We start from the raw sequence: 14,645 nt of genomic DNA, 5'->3' as shown, positions 1-14,645 counted from the left end.
GCAGCTTGTGAAGTGATGCTCAACAACAAACTGACGTCATCAGCCAGCGACTCTTGCACCTCAAAGAGACAACATTCCTGGGCACGTTAGAGGAGGCAGACGGACGGAACCAGACGCCGAACCTTTGCATGTCTTCAGTCACAGGTCCGTGCGTGGATCTGCTGACGCGCGTCCACCGCAGCAGCTGCCGCCCGCCGCGCGCATCTGTCCGTGCGGGAGCACCGTGACAGACTTGGTGATGATGGCGGACTGTGTTGGCTTTCAGGCGCAGATCGCCTCAGTGATAGAGATTCTGGCCAATTCGGCGGTGGCAGAGATCTGCAAGCTGGTGGACGATGGCTACGCGGCGCTGCGCGCTCAGATCGAGCAGGAGCGAGAGAAGAGCGAGAAGGAGAACGATGCCCTGCGACTGAAGCTGCGGGAGATGGACGTGAAAATGCGGAGCTACGAGAGGAAGATGAGGAGACGGATTCAGCGGGAGGAAATGCACACCGTTCATTTTAGGCCACCCGAAGGTAAATAGATGGAAAATGGCAGGAGGCAGGGCTGGAGCTGGCCTGCAGCTGGCACGGTCCCTGCTCAGGAACCAGGTCCTCACATCACAGCGGTATGGTGCTCATTACCTCAGACCAGCCTGCTCCCAGCCCACGATGGCTCAGGAGGACCCCTAAACTAGACTTTGACAAGACAGAGCCTCCAAATCAGCTAATAAAGCAGAACTCACCTAAAAAATCCACAAGAAATGACAAAATAAACCAAAACAAGTTTGTGTCCAAGTTCAAATGTATTTCAAAAAGTAATGTCAATCAGTTAAAAATCTGAAATGTAAAATAAGTGATAGAGCTGATGCGACACCGGTGCAGCCAGTTGGCGCTCCAAGTCCCACGTCAGCAACATGGAGATCCTCCTGGTGCAGTGAATGCATCTCAAGTCATGCATCAGACACACAGACACCTGTACCTGGAAGCTTCAGTCACTGATCAATCAATACTTCTGCCTATAACTACACCAGGAAGACAGACAAACACTCCAAAGTACTCTGTAAAAGAGTTTCTTGAAAACCAGCAGTCAGACGATGGAAACAAGAAATCTGCCTTGAAATTTAAGTTAAATCCATCAATAGGAAATGACAGGCATGTGGCACATTATAAATGTGCTTCGAGCAGGCTGTCCTCTGTAACGGAGTGAGGAGGCCACCAGGACTCCTCTGACCCCTCTGACGAGTTGTCAGCTGGCGGCAGCAGAATATTTGGAGATCCAAATTGCTCTCCGGATACCAGCACAGTGACCGAACATTGGGACATGTGGTTATTGGGGTCCAGCCCTGTGTAGCTAGCTAAAACATATAATAAAGTAAATAACAAAAAATGGTATATTTTTAATATTGCCATAGTTTTGGTTGTCAGACTCCACTTTGTTGGCTTGAGGCACAGTTGAAGCTGTTACCATTACAACCACTGAACTGGTGTAGCTCTGTGAAGACATGCTTGGTTGTGTTAAGGTCCTGGTCCTGGTACCTGCTGTGGGGAAATGGTCCAGTCCAGTCTTTGGCTAAGACATCCTTCTCTGTTCGGTTAGGTTCTTGTCTTCCTGTGGATTTTCACCCACGTCTTGAGTCTACTCAGGTGGACTCTGCTTATTTCTCTCCAGCTGGTTTGGAACTTGACCTGGAGTTGTTTGTCTTTGACTGTAAATTTGATATTTCTGTGTTTGTCATTCCTTGTCCTCTGTGTTTGGTGCTAACTGTGCCTTTTAAATAAACGTAGAACTTTCCTCCAGTCCTGCCTTAGGGAGGCATGCTGTCAGCTTCTGTAGGATCTGCTTATGCCTGTCTTGAAGTGCTTCAGTAGAAAAATGGACCTGGCCTATTGTTTTCACTCTGTAGCGGCTTCATGCCTTCAAAAGTATCTGGATCAGCTTTTGAGAGCCAAGACATAAACTGTTGGCAACCAATGTGTGCTGTCTGTATCTCAGATTGAAACAGAGGTGGTTCCTGCAGTCTGGAGGTTTCCTTGACAGCTTCTCATACTCTGGCATCATGTGAGGGATATTTATCCCAAAGTACAAGGCAGTATACCTGTGTAGATGCTCAGTCATCATGAGAGGTGAAACGTCCTTAAGAACCTAAAAGAGACGTCCAGTTGCTTTTTACTGAAGCTTGTAAAATCAGCGTGACCTGGTTGACTGAGTTTTGGCATTTACCAAACTGTCATTGCCCTCAGTAGCATGCATTGTACCTAAACTGAACATTCAAACTCCTCTACATTTGCTTTTTTGGCTCCAGTAGATATATTCCAATCAAATATTTCTCTAGCCACTTGGGTTGAGCAATCAATCAATTTTAATTCGAAATGGCTGTTTGGAGTAGTGCAAATATCAAAGGCTGCAATTCTGGATGTATGTTATGCAGCAAACGGCAAATTCACTTATGTAGTGCCTTTCTACCTGACTGGTGCTCAAAAGCGTCTCCAGTACCGCTGTCTGGGGGCAGAGCTTCCATGCAAGCTGCCTGCCTCCATTGGGAACAACTTCAGATTCAGTGTCCCTTCAACTCTGGAGGGGTGGGGGATCAAACCAGAGGACAACCTGCTCTAGCACCTGAGCCACAGCCGCCAGCACATCTGACCCAGGATTTAAACTGTCCCGAAGGAACACTTAAGAAAAATGAAAGTCATTCAGTCCTCCTCGGCAATCTGGGAATCCCAGCAGTCTTTTTCACATGCCCATTATGCTTCATAGGAGTCCCATCCCATGTAGGCGCTCATTCAGATGCTGAGGCTAGAAACTGATGGGTTGTGTGGGGTTAACTAACACACTGCCAAATAGGCAGAGACGTTTGTGAAAATCACTCTTTCGGTGTCCTGTGTTACTTTTCAGGACCTGACAACCATCAGCCTCTGGTGCCGCCTCTCCCTGCTGCTCCTGATGACAAACCCTTTCTGCACATTTCAAAGGTAAAGATTAATGAGGGCAGTGGTTTGAATAGAGCCAAACAGTCTGTTGATTTTTACTCTGGAGCTCTTCACTCCACTCAGCACATAGAAATATAGGCAGAGGACACATCAATAACCTCAGTGGAAAAGTGTTTCATCAGTTAGACCAAACTCCAGTCAATCTTGTGTACAAACCCCCAAGGACTAAAGGTAGAACCGTTCTGAAATGTGGACGACTTTATCTGCCACATCTGGAAGTTTTGTACTGGGCAGCTCAAAGCTGAACAGTTTGGATGTGGAGATCCTCGCCTGCATGGGCAGTAGAGACAAGTGTTTGATCACAGTCAGAGAACATACTTGTGTAGGACCTTCAGAGATGCAAACTCCTCACCTTTCAGCGAAACGTGTCGTTTTGAGAGCATAGGTCACCTACAAGATTTATGCCGATATGAGGAGTTTTTTTGGGAGGGTGGGAAGGGGTTGACAAACACATTTATCCATGGATTTGGCTAACCTTCTGCATGGAGGTATTTTGTCCTGCCCATACTCTTCTCTGCCTCTTCTTAACCAAGGAAGCCAATCAGGAGTAGCCAGTCAGAGTGGTGGTAGGGCAGATGGACGCACTTATGAGGTGTGTCTGAAAAGGTCCAGGACTGGAGTCACAAAAGATAGATTTCAAACCCAAACTACTAATTTTCCTCTTCAGACCATCAAGCAGCTCGTCTACAGAGGTCCTGCAGCGTTTGCTTCGTCCAGAAGAGGCAGAGTTGTGTCAGGACCAGTGGAGGCTGCTTCACCATGACAACCTGCTCACAGCGCCCTGAGCATCCCACAGCTCCTGCTGAGAAGAACATCTCCGTGCTGGAGCAACCTCCCTACTCACCCCACCTGGCTCCATGGGGTTGGTTCCTCTTCCCCAAGCTCAAGGGCTCATCGAGGAGACCCGTTTAGAAGACGTGGACGACATCAAGATGGCTGTGAGGACGGAGCTGAGAGGATCCTGGAGAATCCTTCCAGGAGTGAAGAGAAGGCTGGAGAAGTGACTCCAGGGGGGATTACTGGGAAGGAGAACACTGGTAGATTGGAGTTTGGATTGGACATATGTCTTTTGTGACACCAGTCCTGGAACCTCTCTGACACACCTCGTATTCTGTTAACTCCATTAATTCAAAATGATGATTAATGTCAAAGATCAATAATGTTAGATAAAGGTCTGAGTTGTGCGTTGGTCGTCGTACCTAGGTAGCTAGTTAGCTCGTCAAATGTATAACCCACAGTTTTTCTATGATATGGTGGAAAGAGTTGAAAATGTAAACTCCTTATACGTTAGGTTTTGTGACAGTCAGCACAAAATGTTCCTTGGTTTTAAAAACCCTGCCTTGGGGATGTTTAATGTGACACTGTGGTGACCGCTTGGTGTCAGCTCACCACCATCATGTGTTCTTTAACTAACGGTTATGCATCACTGAAGGAAACCCCCTCATGAATGAACAGAGTTTGGTGTAAACAGAAATTCAGCGGTTTTGTTTCTGGAAATGTGCTGATTGGTTTAAAGCTGCTGATTGATGCATCTTTGTTGAATACACATGGAACCTAGTTTAACCCTTTCCTGCAGCATCAGCTGGTGTTTGGACGCTGTCCAGGTTGTCAACATGTGAAAGAAGTTGCTTGTGAACCACAACTAGGTAGACATCACGCAAAGAAATCCCATCCCATGTCACGCAATAACCCCATTTTTCAAAACTCCTTCAGGATCTGTCAGATGTGACTCCGTTTACAGGTAGAAAGGGCCTCGTGCCACACCTGATGCCCGTCATAGCAACAGGCACTCCATCTGCTATAAGTGCTGTATTTGCTTTCTGGTGTGGAGAGGGAGCGAGAGTGATGTTCATGTTCTTACAGCGCCCTCCATCGTTATTGGCGCCCCTGGTTAAGATGTGTTCTTTAGCTTCTAGTAAATTCAGTTTTTTGCATTTATTCAGTGTGAAAAAAATCCCACATTAAAAACTAATCCTTTTACATCAAATCATGTGTTCCACAATTATCAGCAGCCTGATGTCAATACTCTGAACAACCTCCTTTTGCCAACAATTCATTTGAGTTTGACTGAAGGTTACGTTTTGAGAGCATGCTTCTGCAATAGAAATGTAATTTATTTTAAGGCTTCTAACACATCTTAACCAGGGCTGCCGATAACTCTGGAGGGCGCTGTATGTTCACAACTTTGGACCACAGTTTATTTATTATTTCTTTGCTTATTTGCAAGTCCTGTGCTGTAAATAATAATGAAAGCAAATTTTGGTATGAAAATAAAGCAGACTTTTGGTATCAGGAAATGTCAGAGCTAAACCGTGTGTAATACGTATTTTTGTTGACGTGATGTGAAACTAATGAACGATAAGGAAGTAAGTTATGTTCTTTGTCCTCTTCATTTTTTAAATACTGATTTCTTTTTTCCATGAGAGGGTATTTTGCCTGATTCATCCCAGAACTGCCCATTAAACACTGACCAGTGGCATTAAGCCTAAAACAGCTCATGCAGGGTAAAGAGGACGTGTCTCTGAAATAGCTTCTATAGTTTCCTGTTTTCATGCTGTCCTCTGTGTATGTCTTTGGTCTTACTGTCTGATGGTCAAATAAAGCTGAAAAATGTAAAGAACAAAGAAGATCAGACCACATGAGCACACCAGACTCCGTGTTCATGGACGTGACATCATGTTATTTCACCAGAACGTTATCACAGGAGAGACGGACGAAGCTCTTCATACATGAGCTCTCCTGTGTTTCTGACTCAGCTGGCTCACTGCAGGTTTTCTGTCTTGGAGGTAAACAGGAAAACCTTTTGAGGTGCTTCCTGCAGCTTGCCTCACAGTCATACATAAAACCAGATGTTGTGGAGGACCTACTTGTCTGTCTTGACATTAACTTTAAATCACTCACATGCATGAACGTGGTCAGTGCAGATATGTCCTGTCATGTCTGAGCTGCTTTTCACTTTGACCCAGCAGGATGAAGTGAAGGTATTTCCACTGGTAAAGCAGGAGAAAGAGGAAAGAGATGATTGCAACCTGGACCTCAAGGTGGAGGTAAACATCAGGGCAGAGTGTGGCCTCTCGACTGGTGAGTGTAGCTCTCTGAACGGTTCAATCGGTGATCTGTTGGTAAATCTGATATGGTTTCAGTGTTTAGTGTGAAATAAGCAGAGTGAAGGACAACTGATGGAAAGTTTAAAGCATGTTTCACTGCAGCTCTCTTAAAAATAAACTGAACGTTGGTTCAATAATGAACTCATTTAAACCCAGATGAGGTCATCTGACAGAACAAGTGTGTTATCCTTCACTGGCACTGGTCTTAACATTACGAGTTAAAGTTTTTTGCAGTGACAGACCAGATGTCACACGTCTGCACTAATGAAGGAAAACGTGTTTTAATCAGACATGTTTGTAACAAACAAAACACTAGAATTGCAGATTAAGTGTGTTTTAGCTGTGTACAGACATCTTGTTCTGACAGACATACGTGTAGCGGGAGATGCGGTTTCCCAGGATGCATTATTCTAGAATGTTGTTGTTGTTGAATGGCAGCAGCCAATCAGGTGTCTGTAGATATACAGGGCTTAATGAATGATTTAGACCAAATGTCATGAAAACGAGGAAACAGAAATATTTTAGAAAACTTTCAAAAACTTGTTTAGAACTCAAAATGTTGTTGTTTATTTGGTAAACAACAAACAGAAACCTCTAAATAGTTCTTTTCCACACATACCAGCCAGAGAGCTTCATATCTCCTTCGGCCTCCTTCGGCCTCCTTCGGCCTCCTTCGGCCTCGGTAGCAGCTCGTGTTGCTGCTGGCTGGGTTTGTATGAACTCTTCAACAGTCTCTGTCCATACTGAGCTCCAGATAGTTTCTAGATGTTCCCACAGACTTGCTTTAGATTTCGTGGATCCATCTCTGAATGTACTACATCCCAACTTGTTCAATAGGATTCAAATCAGGGCTGCAGGTGGCTCAGTGGTTAGCACCGTGGCCTCACAGCTAGAAGGTCTCCGGTTGGCGTCCCGGTGAGGACACCCGGGATCTTCCTGCGTGGAGTCTCCATGTTCTCCCCGTGCAGCGTGGGTTCTCTCCGGGTTCTCCGGCTTCCTCCCACAGTCCAGAAACATGCTGAGGTTAATTGGTGATTCTAAATTGTCCGTAGGTGAGAATGTGAGTGTGCTTGGTTGTCTGTCTCTAAGTGTAGCCCTGTGATAGACTGGTTACCTGTCCAGGTGAACCTGCCTTCACCCTGAGTCAGCTGGGATAGGCTCCGCCCCCCATGACCCTGGTGAGGATGAAGGTGTAGAGATGATGGATGGATGGATTCAAATCTGGACCTTGACTGGGCCGGTCCATCAGTTCCAGAACTCCAGATTCCTTCTTCTGGGTCAGATGGTCTCTGCACAGCTCTGAAGTTCTGCTGAGCTCGTTGTCTGGTTGGTGTATGAACCCAGGACCAGTCAGGTTCAGTCCAGAAGGGATCCATGATGCACTAAGGTGTTGTGATGACGTTCTGGTTCATCATAATGTTGATTTTCACGAGTCTGTCCACGCTGTTTCCACACCATGATGGAACCTCCACCGTGTTCCACTGTGGCTGCATCTGGCATCAAAACGTTCTCCAGCTTTTCTGAGGACAGAAACAGGAGAGGACCTCAGAGGACCTTCTTCCAGTCATCAGCAGTCCAGTGTTTGTGCTCTCCGGCTAATCTGAGGTGTTTCTGGATGTCTGCAGGCCTCACGAAGGCTTCTCAGCAGCTCTTCTTCCCTCTAAGCCTTGTTCCATCAGGCGTCTCTTATGGTCCCTCTGGAGACTTTCTCAGACTCTGATCTAGAATCATCTCTGGCTGAAGACCAGCCGTGGTCTCCCTTCTGTCTCTAGGATGTAAAATCTAGTAGTCAAGCACATTATTGTTTCTTGGTGAAGACGTCAGATTGTAGTTATTAACCTGCATTCCTGAACAGAAACAGGAGTTTTAGTGGTTGAATGTGGTGCTTGATTCATTTCACAGCAGAATTTGCAAAGACAGCTGTAACAGGCTGGAGGAGTCTCCTCTCTGCCTGCTAGATGTTCACTCTGACCATCAGACCACGCTCTGATCCTGGATCAGTCTTTAAGCAGTGCTTCAGGTAGCAGCTTGACGTTGGCCTTCTGTCTCAGGGCTGGAGGTTATCCAGAGCAGATAAAGAGCATCATGGCTGCTTCCCTGGTCCAGTCCATCCTGTTGAAAGTCAGCATGGATGTCAGCATGGATGTCATGGTCCCCAGAAGGACTCGGATGACTCCGCCCAGCTTATGAAGGTCTTTGTGCAACACCGTTTCTCACCATGAGGAGCTGTAGGCCTTCGCTTGGTTTGCTTGATTGTTTCAGTTGCTTCTTCTTGGATTCGTTTTCTGGGTGTCGACCTGGCAGGCTTCTGTTTCAGCACCAGGCTTTGGACCGGTGGTGCTATTCGGCTTGGCCCGGCCGTACACCGTTAACTCATGGACTTGCTTCCGTCTCTTCTTCACCACATCCATTCCTCCTTGTCAGCTTGTCGGTCTGACTTAAGGTTCAGGACCTGGTCTTGGTGAGCCTCAGTTCTTCTCAGCTGGGTTCTGAGGTGGAGATCGATGGACTCATAGTCCAGATTGAACTCTTCTGGTTCCATCCCGGTGCAGCACAGCGACGGCTGACTTTGGCTCGTTCTTGAATTGATTCCCTCATAAACGTATAAATAAGTTTCTTAGTTGCAATAAGAACTTGACCAGATTCTTTCCTTGATGAGACAACAGCCTGCGCTGGACCGAGTCCTGCTCAGACAGAGGATGATGATGCTCAGGGCTCATTCGTTGGTATGAAGCTTTCTGGCACAACGTTCACCACACATTCAAAGTTCTGTTACTAACTGGGGCTCACAGCAATCATACCTCGTTACACAGGGTTCAGACTACATCAGGCTTTCTGGAAACTCGCAGCAAAGTTTATCACCTGTTCAAAGCAACAGAGTCAGAGCAGTCAGATAGCTTCGGCTGATGAGTTCCTCATCTGGTTCTTATGATTATCTGTGTTTTTCATCCAGCTGTCTGAAGTGTCTTCTAGTCTGGAGGCATCTCGTTTCTCTCTGGCTGCTTCAGATATCATCCCAGTGTCATTGTTTGGGCTGTACTATTTGACATTTTTACGTTTTTTCCCTTTTCATGTCGTGCATGTTGTGCCTTTCAGTAAATTTGGAAATTTCCACCGTTACTGTTCTGGGTAGGTGTGCTGTCAGTGTCTGCAAGGTCTGGTCACTCTTCTCCTTTAGTGGAGCTGACCCGAACCCTGACCCGAACCCTGACCCGAACCCTGACAGTGGAGCAAACCTGTACACTGTGTTGTCTGCAGTTAACGTTATAACAGATGTAGCTTCTACAGCCTGAAGGTGTTCTGGTACACCATTCATAGGGCGTTCAGTTTGCATCCCTCTGGTGTGGGTGGACTGCTGCGTCCTGTCCAGAGGAGCTGCTCGTCTCCCTGACGTACAAACAGTGTCTGTTTTCTGATTGATTTATTTCTAGTATCTGCTTTCTGTCCAATCTGTCTGTCTTTTGCCATCTCTGGCTTTTTAAAAACCAAAAGCAAATCAATACCACAGTAATGTTTCTGAATGAATGTCCCTTCATCCTTTAGCTCCTGTCTCTCTGTGCCTGTGTTTCAGCCCTGGAGCCCAGTGAGGAAACGCCCCACGCTGATATTGTTCTGGACACCAGTGTCACCAACTTTGTCTCCACCACTTCCCAGCCGTCCTCTTCTCCCACTGATGCCACGATGGACCTGACCTGCAGGCCTCGAGCAAAACGTAAAGCCACCAAGCCTCTGGGCAACACTTTGACAGCCAGCAGTGGCGGCATCCCAGTCCCTGAAGCTGCTGGCAGGGAGCTCACAGGGAGCATGAAGAGTGGTGCTGTGAAGCCAGAGATCCAGGCCGACAACACCACAGAAAATGAAGCTCATCCCCCTCAGCTGTCTGCCCCTGTGGCTGCAGATGAGCCCAGCCCTGACCGCCTCAACAGCCTGGGCCTGGACCTGGCCTGGATGCAGGAGCGGGTCAGCCACCTTGGTGCAGCGTATGCAGTAGCACAGCTGGGTCTGGGGAACTCAGAAACTGGACACCCTTCTGCCTCTTTCTCCTCACAAGGAGGAGATGGTCTGGATGGCCCCCCAACCATGCTCTTCACAGGAGGCACTCACGAAATGGCTGCTTTCGCCGCTTCCTTTGACATGGCTGCGGCTGCTGCTGCGGCCGCTGCTGTTGTAGCTGCACCACCTCCACCTCCTCCTGCACCTCCTCCCCCTGCAGCTCCCTCTGCCACCGCCACGAGCCCGAGGCGGCCTTACAGGAGCAGTGCTCCCGCTGCTAAGGAGCCGGTGGTGTGCGCTGTGTGTGGACGCGTGTTCACCAGTGCAGCTGCTCTGGAGCTGCACCAGCGGGTGCACACGGGGGAGAGACCGTACACCTGTCCCCACTGTGGAAAAGGCTTTGCCCAGCCCAACAACCTGCGGGTCCACCTGCTCATCCACACGGGGGAGAGGCGCTACCGATGCACGCTGTGTGGGAAGAGCTTCATCTCATCGAGCCATCTGAAGAGGCATCGCACAGTTCACACACAGGAGAAGCCCTACAGCTGCTCACGCTGTGGACAGTCCTTCAGCCAAATGTGTAGCGTCCGCAGACACCGGCAGCAGTCCCAGTGCGGCCTGTAGAAAGACCACGAGCAGCATCTGGCACTGACCCTCACACGGTTGGGACTCTGACTGACTGAAAGTCCTTCATATGGGAATCTGTGCATCTTATATCAATGTGAACAAAGATTCACGGCTGTATCCTGTCACGTCATGACATGTAGATTTGATGTTTGTCTTAGATCATAACAGTGATCAGTGGTTTTTGTTCAGAGGTGGATTTCTCCTGAAGCCTCCTCACCCTCTTCTTACTTGTAGTTTCACAGAGAGAGGGTCAGAGAGTGAACTGTACGAGTGCCTGAGTCAGCGCTAACACTTTTTCCTTTTGCCATTAAATGGTCTGCTGTTTGACAAATGATCTGGTTTACGTGGCTAACACACCTGGGCACACCTGGACTACAGGGTCATGGCTTCACACACACAGCCATCATTCACAGCGTACCTACGATTCCTGGTGTCCACTGAGCACCAGTCAGACAGGATGAGCACACCAGGTCTGATCACCTGTCGTCTCTAGTGTTTCAGTAATGAGCTGACTCAATGCAACGTTCATCCGTTATTAAAACAAACGTACTTCTGCCTTTTCTGCCCAGATTTTAGACACTTTCAGACATATTGTGGGTTCAGGACCTCGGGTACTGCAGGAGTTAAATGAACCGGACGCTGTAAGTGCTAATACTCACAGATGTGTCCTCACTGGAGTGTCTCCTGGTTGAAGGTAAAACCTGCTGCTGCCCAGCTCAGATCCACGTGGAACAGCAACAAAGTCCAGATCTCCTATTTTAAGTAGTCGTGATGAGAAGCTGATTGAAGGAGCAGACAGCTGCCAGCTACAACACACGGCACTTTTAAAGCACCGACAGTATACAACAGAAGTGAGTACACTCGTGGGTCATAGCACCTGATGGTCACATGATTCAGAACTTGTATTAAATCAGTACACCTTTCCTTACTGAGATTCAAGTCATTTATTTTGCTTATGACGGGTTATGTGGGTTGTGTTGCTCCGCCTTCCTCTTTACAAACCCATCGTGTTCTGTTGGATTCAAGTCAAGAGCTTGACCAGCTCATAGTCCTCACTTTTTTCTTCTTTCGAAGCTCTTGCGTGGTTGTGACCATGTGATCTGCATTGCTGTAATGCTGGGATCTTCTTCTTCTGCTACGCTGCTAGAAACCAGGAATCCTCTCGTCAGGCAGGACTTCAGGATATCTACAGGCGGTCATGGTGCCATCTACTGATGTCATCTTTTCAAACCCTTTTGTACTCATGCAGCCCGTATCATGACTCTCCCACCGATGCAATCACTACGGTAGTCCTCAGTACAGATATACTGGACCCCATCTGAGCAGAACAAACGTATCCCAGTGATTTTCAACCTTCATTCATGCTTAGTCTCACCATGTCTGACGGCCCTGCCTGTCCATTCATCACAGCCAGAGTGTGCATGTAGTGGCCTGTTGATGGCATCCTTTTGGGAAGACGCACACTGCTGCTCTGGTTCGTGGTCCTGGTCCTCATCCTAACCTCCTGATTCCCACTGATTTCTAGTTGCTCACCGATGTTTTCTCTGTCCCTTTCCATCTTTATGAAGCCTCACAATCAGACTTTTCTATTGATCCAGTAACTGTTTTTCACACGGAGACGTGATGTAAAATGTAGATAAACAGAACCTACAGGTCCAGAATGCAGAACAACAATCATATCCACAGATGATTTTGTAGCTGTACATTTAAGCTAATTGAAAATCACAAGTACGTTGAATTTTGCTTCATCAGTGACAGATTTCTTGTGTGTGTTTCAGTGACCAGGGGTCTATTCACTTCTGCTGCACTGACTTTCTGCTTCGGTGCCTGTATTTCAACATCGAAAGAATTACGCTTTGATTGCTTATAAGAAGAATTACGTCACCTAAAACTAATGTAGGAGTGAAGAGGTCGTCTAGCTTTTAGCCCTTTCACATTAAACGATATTGCACATGGATGTACTGACATCTGTTGTATGTCCAGAATTTCATGCACGTTCTAGTTAAACTGGGTCAGACTGCAGTGTGATGACATGCTGCAATGTGAAAGGATGCAACGTACCCACGGACATCCTTTGTCTGAATGTCCAGTTTAATCTCATTGTTTATTTTCTTGGTTCACTGTCTCTGCCCTCACAGGGTTGTTTTGTAAAATCAAATCAAATCAAACTCTATTTAATTTGCTCTGTAGCCACAGCTGGCAGCTATTTGAATCAAACATCTGTCCTTCAGAGCCGCTGCTCGCTACCTGCTGGGCGGTAAACAGCAGACAGACAGTTAGAGACGAACTGATGAGCATGAAGAAGCACTTAGCAGCAGAGGAGCCACATGTTTGCTCCAGATGTGGTAGAGACCACAGCTGAGACTACGAATGGCACTAAAAGAAAGTTATTTATGCACCTATGACTAAGTCACTGGAGGGTTTAAACTTGAGCTCAGGTGAGCTTCAGCTTGATCTGGTTTTTGCATTGTTTTGTTGCACCTTTTTGAATTTTACATCATTTTTATTTTTATTTTCTTGTCATAATAAATTTTAAGGGAAAACAAGATAACAGAAAGTCAAATTCTGGTCTTAGTTCAACTGTAGCCTATGTCTGCCTAAATCAAGCCAGTTCTTTGTGTGTTTGGAGGGCTGGCCTGGTGACTCAGTTGCTACCTAATCAGATATTGCAGCTGTTCAGTAACTGGGAGTTGATGGACTGAGCTAACGAGCTCGTGTAATCCACATGCACCTGGTCTTTGGGCTAATGTGGGCTAACCACATCCTGGACTCTATGCTTAGCAAACCTAAAGCTGAATCTTTTCAGACTGTGAGTACGATGGCTGGTATTATCCAAGTCTCTGTTTAAAGCACTTGAAATGATCCCACAGTATTTGTTAAAAACCAGTGACCATTATGTATTGATCACGTACAGTTTTTTTGGTACAGCATCTTCAGTGAGTGGCCTTGTCAGAGAAGCATGAGTGGAATCCTAAACGTCGGCACTGTGGAGTTGATCTGGTACCACAGGGATGCAGATTCTCACGTATGATCATGTTCATGACTGCATTTGTCAGGATTCACTGTCAGCATGTATTTACTCTTCAGTTCTTACAAAGTGAGGGTGACATATGATGTGCAGTTGTCCAGAAGGTTGACTTTGAGGTTTGTTTCTGCAGTCGGGCAGTGACATTAGAATATTTAATTTTTTAGGTACAAAGCCGAGTTGGAGCTCTTCCTCAACTGTTTACAGGTTGGACGCCTGAAATGTTCTGGTGTTTTTAATGTCAGTCTTTCTCTGTTCTGAATTTAATATCAAATAACAGATGTGTAAATGTAAAGTAAAACATATATCAGAGAGCCGTGTTTGTGTGTAAATGTTTGAATGTAAGTGGCACCAGCTGTAGGTGAACAGCTACAACAGATATTTTGCCTTTTAATATTATTTTATGATATGTTCCAGTGTTTAAAAATATATGGGTGTCATTAAACATGTAACAGGTTTGCAATGAACGTTGCTGTGGTGTGGTCATCATTTCTGTGATGTGATCTGGAATAGACAGAACACGCATGCAAGTTCGCAGCTGTTAGGACGATGCATTGACTTACAATTACTGTTGACGTCCTGACCCCAAGAGGTCTCCGACATCGGGAAATGAATGGTGCAGGAGCAGATCATTGACGTGACAAGAGTAAGAACACCCATACAATTATCACACCTTCCAATCCATGAAGCTAGAGGCAGGGATTCCAGATTAGATGCCAATGATTAGAACCTCTTTAGGAAGTGTGAACCTGTCTTATCTGAAAAATAACATCCAAGGTCTGCTGTCATCTTTTCTATTGATGTGTGTCATCATGTAGAAGTCTAAGGCCTCTGTAAGCCCTGAGAAGAGAAGGCAGAGGCGTCCCGTAAGGACAGGTAAACCTGCCGGCTGCCCGGGGCCCCCATCAGGACAGGTAAACC

The 14,645-nt window shown here is 46.6% G+C and overlaps 1 protein-coding gene across 1 annotated transcript; it reads left to right on the top strand.

Annotated features, from left to right (window-relative positions):
* Positions 1–163: 163 nt before the first annotated feature.
* On the top strand, positions 164–11,030 carry LOC103368815 (homeotic protein spalt-major-like). Its single transcript, XM_008297305.1, has 4 exons — positions 164–515; positions 2,878–2,954; positions 5,939–6,053; positions 9,651–11,030. The coding sequence occupies exons 1-4, from the start codon at positions 239–241 to the stop codon at positions 10,694–10,696; spliced, it is 1,515 nt and encodes a 504-aa protein (XP_008295527.1). The 5' UTR covers positions 164–238; the 3' UTR covers positions 10,697–11,030.
* Positions 11,031–14,645: the final 3,615 nt, after the last annotated feature.

This window comes from Stegastes partitus, unplaced genomic scaffold (genome assembly GCF_000690725.1).
Source record: "Stegastes partitus isolate 25-593 unplaced genomic scaffold, Stegastes_partitus-1.0.2 Scaffold1208, whole genome shotgun sequence".
In the NCBI taxonomy this organism is placed as follows: domain Eukaryota; kingdom Metazoa; phylum Chordata; class Actinopteri; family Pomacentridae; genus Stegastes; species Stegastes partitus.
Note: the sequence above shows the minus strand (reverse complement) of the source record. Positions and strands in the feature narration are given on the sequence as shown.